The 12,683-nt window shown below is 43.1% G+C and overlaps 1 protein-coding gene across 2 annotated transcripts in view; it reads right to left on the minus strand.

Moving 5' to 3' along the window:
- Positions 1 to 946: 946 nt before the first annotated feature.
- MSRB3 (methionine sulfoxide reductase B3) overlaps positions 947 to 12,683 on the minus strand; it is an 86,726-nt gene continuing 74,989 nt past the window's right edge. For both annotated transcript variants that reach the window (XM_065743335.1, XM_065743334.1), the window contains exons 6-7: positions 7,565 to 7,662; positions 947 to 3,007 (exon numbers count right to left, since the gene is read on the minus strand). In XM_065743335.1, coding sequence (XP_065599407.1) covers positions 2,843 to 3,007; positions 7,565 to 7,662 — 263 coding nt within the window. In that variant the 3' untranslated portion in view covers positions 947 to 2,842. The remainder of the gene's footprint in view (positions 3,008 to 7,564; positions 7,663 to 12,683) is intronic.

A 12,683-nucleotide genomic window follows, 5' to 3' on the forward strand; every position in this document is an offset into this window, starting at 1 on the left:
TTTGCTAAGGTGAAAGCTGAGCTCTTTTCTAAACATTTCCCTGTTTACCAAGTGTGGATACTTGTGATACTTCCCCAACAACAGCCAGTAATGCAAGGAAATCTGGGACCCTGTGGCCCTGTGCCCCTACCAGTGAGCTGCCCGATACAGGGATCCCATACAACATTTGCAGTTCAGAGAAAGCAAGAAAGAGCAGTTCCTGGGCTGCAGCTGGGGGCACATAAACCTGCCTCAAAAACAGACAAACGAGGGAGGAGAATGGAACTATTTATAAAGGAATTTATTTTATATTTGTGTACAACAAGTATATGAAAACAAATTTAATTTGAAAAACGTATATTTGATTTCTTAAAAGTACTGAACTCGTTTAAGGAAAGGTTTCAGTTATTAAAAAGGTACTGAAGCTAAAATTATACTTGGATAGGTATATGTTTGTGTACATATATATATATATATATATAAAAAGCATGTGCAATTTTATATATATATAGTATATATAAATAATGTGTGACACAATATTTTAAGGTATGCTATTTAAACATCTGAGTAACAATAAAGATATTATAAAATATAGTTGCTATTTCTACACAATTTGTATTCAGTTTTCATAAGCATCTAGACAGTGCAAAATGTAAAGATACAGAAATATTCTCCTATTGTTCTATACATTGTGCTCTATTCCCAAATTTCCTCCAGCATGATCATAACCAGACCGAATCAAATTTGGAGGGTTCAACATTAGCCCTTCCTAGCATCTTCTACAAGCAATAAAAGGAAATCTGTCTTACCTTGCCCTGTGCTGTGGTACAGTTTGCGCGCAAGAGAGAACAATGCATTTCCTATGTTAAATGGTCTAACTCCCAGAGATCACATACACCTCACCATATTGACTCATTTCATTGCACTCCATATCCTGCAAAAATAAATCTCCTGTAGGACAGCACACATTACTGCATACTGAAGTTTAAGCAATATATTTCTCTAACATAAGGCAGAAATAGACTGAAATTTGATAACACTTAAATCCAACAGCAATCTGGAATTAAACCACATTTATGTACCACATTTTTATAGATGCTGCCTTTTTTACGTTTATGTCAGAAAATGTGGTCAAGAAAACCAACTTCTCTTTAAATAAAAGTGAGGGATCGGGGCAGCCCTTCTCTAAGAAATCGCTAAAAACCGATGGGGCCAGGAGGAACTTGACTGCCTTGAAACAGCACAGGTCAGCCCGCAGCAGCCTTCTTAGGAGCAAATCCTTGTGTGACATCTGGGGGAATGCTCATGCGAGTAGGTGCTCACTGCCCCAGAGCCCGAACGTTTGAGCTTTAAGCATTTATCACCTGATTTGCATGTAGTCTAAGCTAAGGTACCGCATGCTTTTGTCATGCATTTGTTACATGTCAAAAAGGCGATTCCGGCCACTCTGCATGCTTTTACAGTTGCTGTAATTTAACTGAAGTATGTTCGTACTCTAGGAAATGTGTTTATTATCACCGACATAAAAACCTCAATCCTGCTTCCATAAAAATCAGTGGTTGTTTTGCTCCTCCTGGAAATAAAATTGAATCCAAATATGCTAGTCACACAGTTTGCTAATAAAAGTGAATATTGTATTCATCAAGTCTCTCAATGCTTAAAGGCAAAGCGGTGTCAGCAAATGCTGTATGTTATAGCTTAAGGAACGGTATTATGCACCATTCTAGGCAAACTTATTCAACAAAATCTAAAAGCAGCTGTGAAAAACATCTTTTGGGATGGCAAATCTTGCTACATGAAAACTGCTGGAGCTTTGATAGCCTTTTTTCCAATTCCTTTCTTAAACCAACTCCGCACTCGTGTCCTCCATCGCAATTGCACAAAACATGGGCCGCAGCCCTGCAGGCAGCATGTGTCCAGGCCACACCTTTGGACAGGACACTTCAGGTGTCCCTCTGGTTGCTGCATTCCTGAGCTCTCTTCTAGCAGGAACTGTCCTCTTTCTGAATCCTACTGCCAAGCAACTGACCAGATAAAGAGCTTGGTGTCGTGCCTTATCTATCAGTGCTCAGCTTCATCTCTGCACTTGCCCATGGAATGGTCCCCTGCAGATTTCATCTTTAACTCAGAATTCGGGCCTCACAAAACAACAAAGTCTCATTAGGAGCTTGCATAAGTGAGCCTAACTAGTTAGAACCTTGATTTGAATACCAAAGAGAAAAACAGATGCTGAGACAATGTTTACACCCTTTCAACCACACCCTTGAAATTTTGGCAGTAAGTTAGCCAAAGGATGGGCTCTGCATCTTATCCATCTCTTCTAGCTGGGAAGGAACAGCCATAAATACAAGTCTTTGCAGGGCGTGGCTGATACTGGGAGATGGCTGAATGCATATGACCAAAGGCTGCGTGCCTCACAAGTCAGAACAAAGCAGAGACGTGCTGGGAATCCAAGATTTCCTATGCCCAGAAATTTCCTATAAACAGGAGATAAACACAATTCCCATCTCCCACACAAAAAGGAATATTATTCAGACCTACAGTAAGAAAATACTAACTCACAGTGCCAAAGCCCCCTGATTTAAGGATCCCCAAAAGCAATTTCTAAAAAAAAACAAAAAAACACCAGAAGAAGAAAACCCGTGGAGTCAGTCAGTCAACGCACTTTTCAATCCAATTATATAGTAAAATGCACTGGCAGGCAAGGCCTCGGCTCCAGAAAGGAGTGGAAGAAAAAGGATGGTGCAAAATGCTTTCATACATTTACACATTCTTAGGTAGGATATAAGGTAGCAGGCAACTCAGAAAACATGCCGTGTGAGCTGTGCAGGACGAGAGCAGCTCTCTGTGGGCCTGCCATGTCCTACAGCTCAGCTTTGCCTTTCTGGGCAGGACGTGTGTTACCACTGCCCTCTCCAGCGCCGCTCTTCTCTGCGGGTTTGAAGGATAACGAAGCGGAGTTTATGCAGTAGCGTTTGCCAGTTGGACGAGGTCCATCGTCAAAAATGTGCCCGAGGTGTGCACCGCACTGAAACAAAACACAACAGAGAGTCGCCGCGATTGTGCACAGCTCAACAGCGTCACAGCAGCGTTACGCGATGCCGCCTCTAAGAAAGCACACTGGAGCCTGCGTGGCCCTTGCAGCTGGGATCCACAGCCTACGTTTATGGATGGCAGACATCCAGGAAAATGATCTGCTGATACCACCAGCGCCTCAGATTTAAAGCCCGAACTTCTTGTGCGTTTCGTGTCATGTCGCTGCATTTGTTCAGTTGAGCCACTCTGTGCTGAATCCCCAGGAGGAAACATAAAGCTCCCTGGTGATCCTGGCAAGGACCTGAAGCAGAGAAGACAGTCCTTGCAGGATGCCCTCCTATTCCTCTTTTTTATTTCTACAGCCTGCCATTTTTCTGAGCCTCAGAGTCCTTCTGAATGCGCCTCTGCTCCCCACCCACAGAGGGGATGGAGCTCACCCACCACCACTCAGCCCACACTACTTTCTGCATTAGCAGATGACTGAAAAACACCCATGGGGAGACCTGGAAAATATATCTCAATGAATACTGTCTAGCTGGGGGTAATTTATACATAGGAACGACGCTAGATTTGCTTTCTGAAAGGAACATGAAACCACAAATAGTCTGTTGACACTTCAGTTCTGTATGAACTGTCTTCAGACACATGCAGTGTTATTTAGGGTAAACACGACTGCTCCTGTCTGAGGAAAAGGTACAGTCCCAGGCTTTTCAGAAGAGTAAACATTTAGAAGGAGCTGATCCAATTGGTCCTCATTCAAAATCAGGATTACCATCCCTGCACATTGCGGCTGACAATGTATCAGGGTAATATGAACTCCTTATAATTAGTCACTTAAATTCAACAAGTTCATTTTTACAGACTGCCATGAGAAATAAATAAATAAATAAATAAGGTTGCACTGGAGAAATATTTATCTTCGACAGGAAAGTCATGCTGCTTTCCTAAAGAGCCTTCGCCTTTCAAGTCAATGGCTGATCTCAGTGAGAGCTGGAACGATGTAACTGAGATCACAGAGCTGTTAGCAGTCTCGCAGTCAGACAGCAATAATTAAGGAGTGCCAATTATTCTTAACATTTAATTAATTCACAGCATCCCACTTTCAGGGAGGCACTACTGATTACTCTGACTGGTGAATGAGTTAGTGATGGCAACTTTCTACCCTGCAGTTAATGCGTGCTGCTAATGTTCTCCTGCTGTTACTGCTTTTAATTCATCAAAATAGTAAGAAGGATGCCTGCAGAAGCAGGTAGAGCCTTGGCTTAAGGTTATACTCTCCCAGCAGACTGAAGCTTTCATGGCATCTAGGAGGGACAGAAATGCTGCTGCTTAGTGGCAGCCCAGCAGAAATCCTCAGGACCTGCAGCCCCAGCCTCCACATCCCAGAGCAGGCTCCCAGCTTCCGCAGACAAGCAGAGGGAACAGGTCAGGCCAGCAGGACTTTGCAATGTGGGAACTAAAAACAAGACAAATAGGCAAAGGCAAAAGAAAGTTGCAGGGGTATTACAGAAAACAAAGCTCACTGTTCCTGGAAGATCACTGTCTTTCAAACTTTTCTTCCATTCTCCAGCATTTTCCTTTAGGCTGGGGGCCCTTTTTAAGGCAGCTTGGACAGAAAACCTGAGGAGTTTCTACAAGCAGAGTCTCTCACAATGAGGCACTTCACCTGATGAAAGCTGTTCCATACCTCAGAAAAAAAATCTAAAGAAACTTAGTGTCCCAGAGAGAGCATTTTTCTAAATGCTCAGCATCCTAATTAAATCATCTTGAGGAAGAATGCTTCAAAACCTCCTGCCTAGAAGTGTTAAACAGATCTTTTCCAGATTAACGTTTGCCCAAAGATAAATCATTCTCTCTCCATTGGACAGAAACAGAAGAGAAACCATAGAGAGAAACAGCCTGCAGGAGTAATATACTCACAAACATACAGACTAGGGAGACAATCTATCAAAAAGGCTTTCCACACAAAACCTGAAAAGCTGTGCTCAAGTTCAAGGTAGTCGCATTACACCTTCTTGCGCTGGCAGAATCACACCAGGGTCGGATTACTGCAAAATTTGTTACCTTTTGAGATTACCCCTCACCAAAAATTTATGTGGCGATTCTCTCTGTAGAGGACTCTATAACTCATCTGCCCTGAAAAGAAATGTAATTCAACCCTTTGTATCGCAGCATAAGAACCCAGGTCCTCAGGTGAGAGCACAAAGGATGAATTGATTTTGCTGTCCTCCCCACGCACCATAGGTGCAGACCATTTTTCTAGGATGTACATGCATGCCTGCAAAGCTTCCCCAAAAGCAACAATCATCTGTTGCAGCCTATGCACAAATATCCTTGGCAGAATGCACTGAGATGGTGACACGGTTGGAGGGAAGCATCTGAGCTATGTGTTTAGGAGCAGGAAAGGGGGGGCTGCTGCTAGCTGTCAGTATGCTTGGATCTCCTGCCTCCTGGTTCTAATATGCTGCCGGGAGTTGCAGAGAGCAGCTTGCAGTCAGCTGCTACAACCCATTCTGAGCTAGCAATGTGCAAACAACTCTTCTGCGACTACAAAACTTTATTGATTCTTACAGGTACAAATAATAGCAAGGGAGACCTCAGGGGAAAGAACTCGAGCACGATAGAAGAAAGTGAGTGCTGCAAACAGATTTACATTATTCCTCAAATGCATTTGCAATCAACTTCCACCTGCCACTAATCATTGACCTTTTAAATACATCCAGGGTAATGTGTTTCCAAAAAGTTATTTCTAGGATAAGCCCACGGATGTCTTTGCTTTACATTACAGCCATTTTCCCCTGCTATACGCTATCTATTATGGAGAAGATTAAAAGATGTCTCTTTGAAAGAAAAAGCAACTGTTTTTTCATCTGCAAAAGATTAATAAGGGCTTGGGTGTGGGAGAGGGCACTTCCCTCCCCTTTCACTAAGGCCTGCCATATCAATCCCGTGTATTTCCAAGCTGCAGTAAAGTTGTGCTTTTCTTTGCAGCTGCACGTGCGATTCACATTCTGAGGGCTCTGAGGAAGGGAGGAAATGGTTTTGTTATGGATACACATTGTGGTGGTATTAACTGTGCTGAGCAGTTCACTGCTCTTCAAGCTATTTTCCTGTGTGACTTGATCATCTGTGGGGTTATTGCACCAGGAAGCTGGCAGAACTGGTCACATGTTGACAGTGGATTATATCGTGACTTTGGTTGCATGTTTTCTTAACGCTATACATTCAGTTTTGGGTTCTGCTCTAAGTTTATGGTGTCTGTATATGCCTGCTGCTAATACTGCTGGTCTTGGGTCTGCTAACACTATTTTGTTTGGCAACAGGCAAATTACATTCCCAGATTCCGTGTCCTGACCACAGGCTGCCTTGGGCTTTGCTTCAGTGAACCTGGGAGCTGTGGCCACCTCTTGAAGGGTGTCAGCAGATACAAGTTCAGCAAGCTGGCAGCACGCTGATTTTAGCACTGTTCAGCCCTAAGCAGAAGTGAAGAAAGTACGTCACAGTTTGGATTGCTCCAATAATTACTGATGAAGCAATGGACTCCCATCTTGTAGTCCCGTTGTTACCTTGCTAGGAGATGTAGGGAAATGGATGCTCTAAAAGTGATACAGATCTTCTTAAATATAACATAAATGTAAAAACCACAGAACTGTGCACAGGATATGCTGATTTGGCCAGAGCCTCTACCCAGACTGAAGGTAGTGAATTCTTCAAATAAAGATGATCTTGCCTCTCTTCAGGAAGCTTCTTAACTTGCTCTGAGCATTTATATATGAGAACCGATGGACGCGTAAGGACGAGTATCATCAGCTCTGAAATCAGTTCTCCCACCACCACTGCTGTCTGGAAAGAGCACAAGTTCTCACGGCCCAGAAGAAGCCCTGCTTCTCTTAGGAGGAATGTGGGTGCACGGGGCACGGGCTGCAAGCTGCTGGGTACATCTGCCTAGTGCCTTTGCTAGGCAATGACTGCGCTGTTCTCTTTGCAGAGCAGTACAAAGGGTGAGAGCAAGCAGAACAAGACAGATAACGGAAAATTTGGGCATGACGTGAATGACTACTGACTTCATTATTATGGCAGACAGGATTGTTTGAGGCAGCCATGAGGACCGCGCTGGGAATGAGCACTGGGGCTGAGTTTGTGCTGCTGCACGGTAATGTGCAGTGATGGAATCAGCACACGGGCAGTTGCTCCGCCGTTTCCAGCTTCCATCCCAGCTGCTCACATGTGGAGGAGGTCGGCCAGGCACAGGAGCTCCTTTGAAGGGACCCTCTTCAGGAAGACAATTTCTGTAGACTCAGCACCAAGCCTGGCCATTTACATCTGCTCTGTTAAATCTCACACCAGACAACAACGTGCACTCCAACAAGCCCTTTGTGCCTTCGGCTCATTCCACCCAGCTGTTATACCTACGACCCATTGTGCTCTCTTACAATGATTACTATTTAATGGAACTGAAAGGTTTGCAAATCTTAGAGAAAATACAGCACGCTGTAATGATTTTTGCAGCCTTTGCCATCAGAATGGTCTTTGTGTGCTATAAACTAACCTGACTGCAGGATATTTCAATCCGATGCATCCCATAGGAAAAATCGTCAGTGAAAGTAATTGTATCGGGACTGATCACATCATAGAAGGAAGGCCAACCTGGAGAAGAGGAACAAGGTAAATAAGAAAAGTCAGTGTCTATTTGGAAGAAGATGGCATTCTAAAAAGCAGAGAGATATTCACACTTTGAAAAACTTTTATTTCATTCCAGAGCCTAGATAAATGGAGATTTTGGGTCACAAACCACATAAGCATTTTGGAAAATTTTTCCCTAAATACAAAATTCTTTATTAAGCTGACCCTAGGTGCCCATCTTGCATCTCAGCAGAGACTCTCACATGTCACTTAGCTCAGACAGAAAAGTGGTTCAGGTAAGCCAGATTCAGCCTCATCATCAACACAAACCACGACTAAAAAGCAACTATATTCCAGTAGATACACATCATACAGGTACAGCTTTTCAGCCACTCCTCAAAAGCTGGTCATAGAATCATAGAATGGCTTGGGTTGGAAGGGACCTGAAAGATAATCTAGTTCTAACTCTCCTGATCTATGTCCCTAAGGACAGTTTCCCAGGAGATCTAATCCAGTAATTCCTTAAACATCCAGAATTTTGCTCTCCTGATGTTCAGGATCCTGAGACCATTCTTTGCCAGAACCATATTCCTCAAGATCACAAACTCAGCCAGGGCATGTTTACTATGGTTCACATTGCTTTCAGTCTTAACCTCTTTAGTGATCTCCTCTGCATGTTATGCCACTGCTCCTGCCCCCATCCCCACTCTTGAGAGGACCGGGGACTCTGGACAGCCCTCTCCTCACCCTGGCTTCTCAGTTTTTCTAACTTCCTCTCACATGGTGATCCCTTGCTTCTCTTCAGAATGTGGCTGCAGTGGTGCTGACCGCCTTGGAAAATATCATCATATGCACCATTTCCTGAAGCCAAGTTCACACATAAGGACCTGATAGGCCTTAAGGTCATGACAACATCCACCAGGGCCCATCTGAAATCCCACCACATATGCATCCCTCTCATCCGGTCTCCTGCCAAATATTGCAACACACACAGATAACTCTTGCTCTCTGTGTATTACACATATGCTTATGCAGAGGGAACTTCCTTGTTTGTTCTTCTAGTATCTGCTAAGCATTTGCTACAGATGATTTCATAGAATGACTTGCAATAAGCTATTAACAAATAGCAGCAGCTGTGAATCACTGCATGCAGATGAGTAAAGGATGTATACAGCTTTCCACAAGTAATAGAAGTAAAATTTCCTATTCAGTAAAAGAATATGTGGAAGCTATCTGAACATGGGTAAGGAAAGTGTATAAACTGAAAAAGAAAACTGTGTGTCTTCAGTTGTATCCTAAGCCATCAAATACAGAGGAACACTTACTAGGATGCAAACAAAGTAGGCATACATTTTTTAAGAAAGAAATGCTCAGAAGTTCATTTCTCTCCCTTTTGGGAACCTCTGCACACACACAGCAGCATTCCTGAGCCCGCAGCCTGAAGGCGTTGCAGGTCCCAAGTCCTATGCTCCCCAGGAGTCTACTAATATCACAAGTGTTTCCCCTCCCAGAACTCACTGCAGAAGTAGAGTCATTTTTTTCCCAAAAGTATTGCAGATGGAAGAGTAGCAGACAGTCGACAGACCGAAGTGCAAGAATTCTGAACAGGGAAAATATCCCACAAGACAGGAACTCAATGCAGCAATGACAACCGTAAAAAAACAATTTATAAGTTCCTCCCCTCATGCAAAATATCCCTGCCAAACAAATACCTTCACAAACAGAAAAGGAATAAACATATGACAAGTTTTGCAGAAGGGCTTATCCTGTTGACAGAAAAATTGATGTCTCCTAATTGGTGGCACCTCTCCAACATCATTCATCATCTCCTTAGCTGGGCCTCTGTCTAATGAAAATTGAGGTTTTACAGAGAACCGGTCAGAATATTTTTAATGAAACACTTTAGTTCTTGAAATTTAAATATTTTGCAAACAGCATCATATTTTGCATCAGCTACTTTTCAGTTTGCCCTTGCGTGATGGCGGAGAATTTCTAAAGACGGAACCGCTTGGAGCAACCAGCTCTCTCATCGTGTGAAAGCATTCGGAGGAGGAACGCTGCAGTGCTGCAGAAATTCTCAGAGGCAACCCTCCCTCCTCCATAACGGCAACAAGGGGGAAGCTTCAAAGGCTGCTACGCAGAGATTGAAGCAATCTGTGTCTTGCTGAGAAAATTATCTTGCGAGAAGGGTTTGGAGGAGATGTGTTTATGTCAGCTTTGACATTAAAGAAAGACCATCCATCCTCCTTTCTCCAGGCTTTTCCTTTTGGTCTTCTCATTCAGCTCAGAAAAAAAAAAAATTATTTGCTTTGGATGCATTCCATGCGCTTTTAAAAAATGAAGTCATCTGAAACCCATATAAATCGTCAAGATCCTCCTAAAGAAGCCTTTGGACCCAACTGGAGTGACTTCAGCTTCATTCTACACATGACACGTGTTCCAGAGCCTCTACCATTGCCACATGTGTTCCCCGAGGGAAGGACTAGGAAGCAGCCTATGCCTCCACACTCCAAACCTTCAATTCTCAGTCAGGATGTTTGAATGCCACCGCAGCTTAGGCACCAGGGTCATTAGGCACTGGGACAAACTCTGCGAGGGCTGACTGAAACCTGAGCAAACCTTGGGACAGAAGAGCTCTTGAGGGCACTGCAAAACACTTTTGTCAGTCACCCCTGAAGGGAGGACAAACAAATAATTGGGCCTCAAACTCACTAGGAAAATCAGTCCCCCTCTGCTGTCTCATTTCCCCTCTTCAGAGCTGAAGTAGACAACCTATTTGATAGTTTGCTAAGCCTTCTCCAGCCCTCTCCTCTACTATAAAAGCTGCCATGATCAAGCTGTGGAAGCACTCTGCTTGCCAGTACGTCAGGCAATACCAAGTGATGTCAGATCTGGCTCAGCATGTCTGATGGACAGCAGGAGTGGGAGCACTTTGCCATTTGAAGGATGGTAAACTGTGACAGCTAGGAAGAAATAGCTGCAGGAAGAAAGGGGCAAAGGGTAATTGCAGGAGACAGGATGGGGCGGAGGGGGGATCTCCCAGCTGAGTGAACAACTTCAAATGACATTTGCACAATTTCTCTTGTGAAGAGCAGCTCGGCTTTGTGCATGCATTTATCCCTGAACGTAAAGTTTAGTCCGAAGGAACGTACAGCACTAGAATGGTCAGCAATTTCCATCACATTATAGATATTTAGAATGGGATCATTCTTATTTTCACAATCATTTTACATCACACTGGTAATATAAAATAAGAGTCTCTTGTGTTTGTGTTCATTCTAGTGACCCTTTATGTGGGAATCAGACCACTATGTCCTAAGGACCAGTTTCTGGTGCATTAAGCTAGACATGCAGATCAATAGTTATTCAGATATATAGCAGGTATGCTTTATGAGACCTAAAATACACCAAATAAAGGAATGATATCTTATTCTGTCAAGTGCAAACCATGTGGAAACTGAACATCACATACAGAACTTTCCCACTCCATCCTGCATGAGTAATAGAAGGAATCTCATGCTGCAGGGCATCACATCCCAATTTTTCTCATTTTGGTACATTCCCCAAATGTTTCATAAAAGCTGTGCTGCGTTCATAAAGTTCACCCTACACCACCTCACCAAAACTGTATCTTTTGTTCTTCATAATGGGCTCTGTTCTGGCAAAGAGGAGACAGCCATTCTTGCTTCGTCATCAAAGAATATTTTCTTCAAAGTAGAAATGATGTGATACTGCCTCAGGCAGCAGAAGTGAAGAATAAGAAGGAAGAGAATTGTTCTGGTAGCCTATGATGGATGTTACTTTTGCAGCCCTGGTGACAGGGTTTCAAACTGTTTGAAAGAGTCATCTTTTCTCATGGTCAGACTCATTCAAGGTACCTGACTGAGTCAGTACTGCCATTGAGCCACCTAAGGTGGGCACATTATGGGCAGCTGGCACAAGGTGAGTATCATGGCGACATGGGCAGTCCCAGACAGATGACAAACTGAGCAGATCATCTCCTTAAACTGCCTAAGACAACTACAGTGTACTGTGTGCCTAGCATACAGCCTCTTCCATTCCTTCTGGCAGAGGAATGAAGTCCCAGCCGGAGCAGATTGTCTCATTCATGTTAACACAGGAAATGCTACAGCACCTTTGTGTCGTTGGTTTCTCCAGGACAGTGCTGACCTCAGAAAGACATTTTGTTCCTGTAAACATTTGGAACAGTCTAGCTGTTGATTGATTGATCAATTTTAGAAGCATCTCAGTCATCCTTCCAATTTTGCATGTTTGCACACATTTTACTGTACTTAGATCTCCAGCTCCCTAATAAATGGATGCAAGCACTTAGACATCTAACTGTTAAAATATGAGCCTATAATTACTTGCAGAAGCAAAACGGCAGTCTGCTTTTGAAAATCAGCCCTGCTAGGCTATGTTCCCCCCTCTCATGAACCAATATTCCTTTTGACATTTTTTTTGAACAGTACAATTGTGATCTCAAAGCATCTAGCAGTCTGACATTATTCCCATTTCATACACCTGCTGACTGGAGACCTCCACAGTCTTTTAATAACTGTGATGTCAGTAGTTATGTTTTTCATTTTAGAACCCAAAGGGACCCAAAGTTCAACCTGTATTTTATCATTCTTTACTGTAATTATTCCAAGCATTTACTTCAGTGAGTTATTTACAGATGGAGAAGCAGGGGGAGATGGAAGATGTTAGAACTACCAAATGGCACCAGATGGAAAAGGGGACCTTGACCTGAAAAATACCTCGTTTCTCTGATGTGCTGTATTTTTAGAATTCTGATTCCCTTTTAACCTAATGTGGATTGATGAAAACCCAAAGGCTTTTTAAGGTAGAGTATCATCATTTATCTTCACTGAGAAAGCTATGTCTGTGTAAAAACATGAAGCATATAGGACTAAAAAAAAAAAAAAGAGGCAATAAAGCTTCTGCTTTGAAATTGCTGTAAAGTTGAGGGGCCTTCACTTTCTTCTTTCTCACAGGTTTATTGAAAACGAATCTGAAAGACGCAGGCATCCACAGCTGTAACT

This window comes from Cyrtonyx montezumae, unplaced genomic scaffold (assembly GCF_038088225.1).
Source record: "Cyrtonyx montezumae isolate F1298 unplaced genomic scaffold, pur_monq_1.0 scaffold_3, whole genome shotgun sequence".
In the NCBI taxonomy this organism is placed as follows: domain Eukaryota; kingdom Metazoa; phylum Chordata; class Aves; order Galliformes; family Odontophoridae; genus Cyrtonyx; species Cyrtonyx montezumae.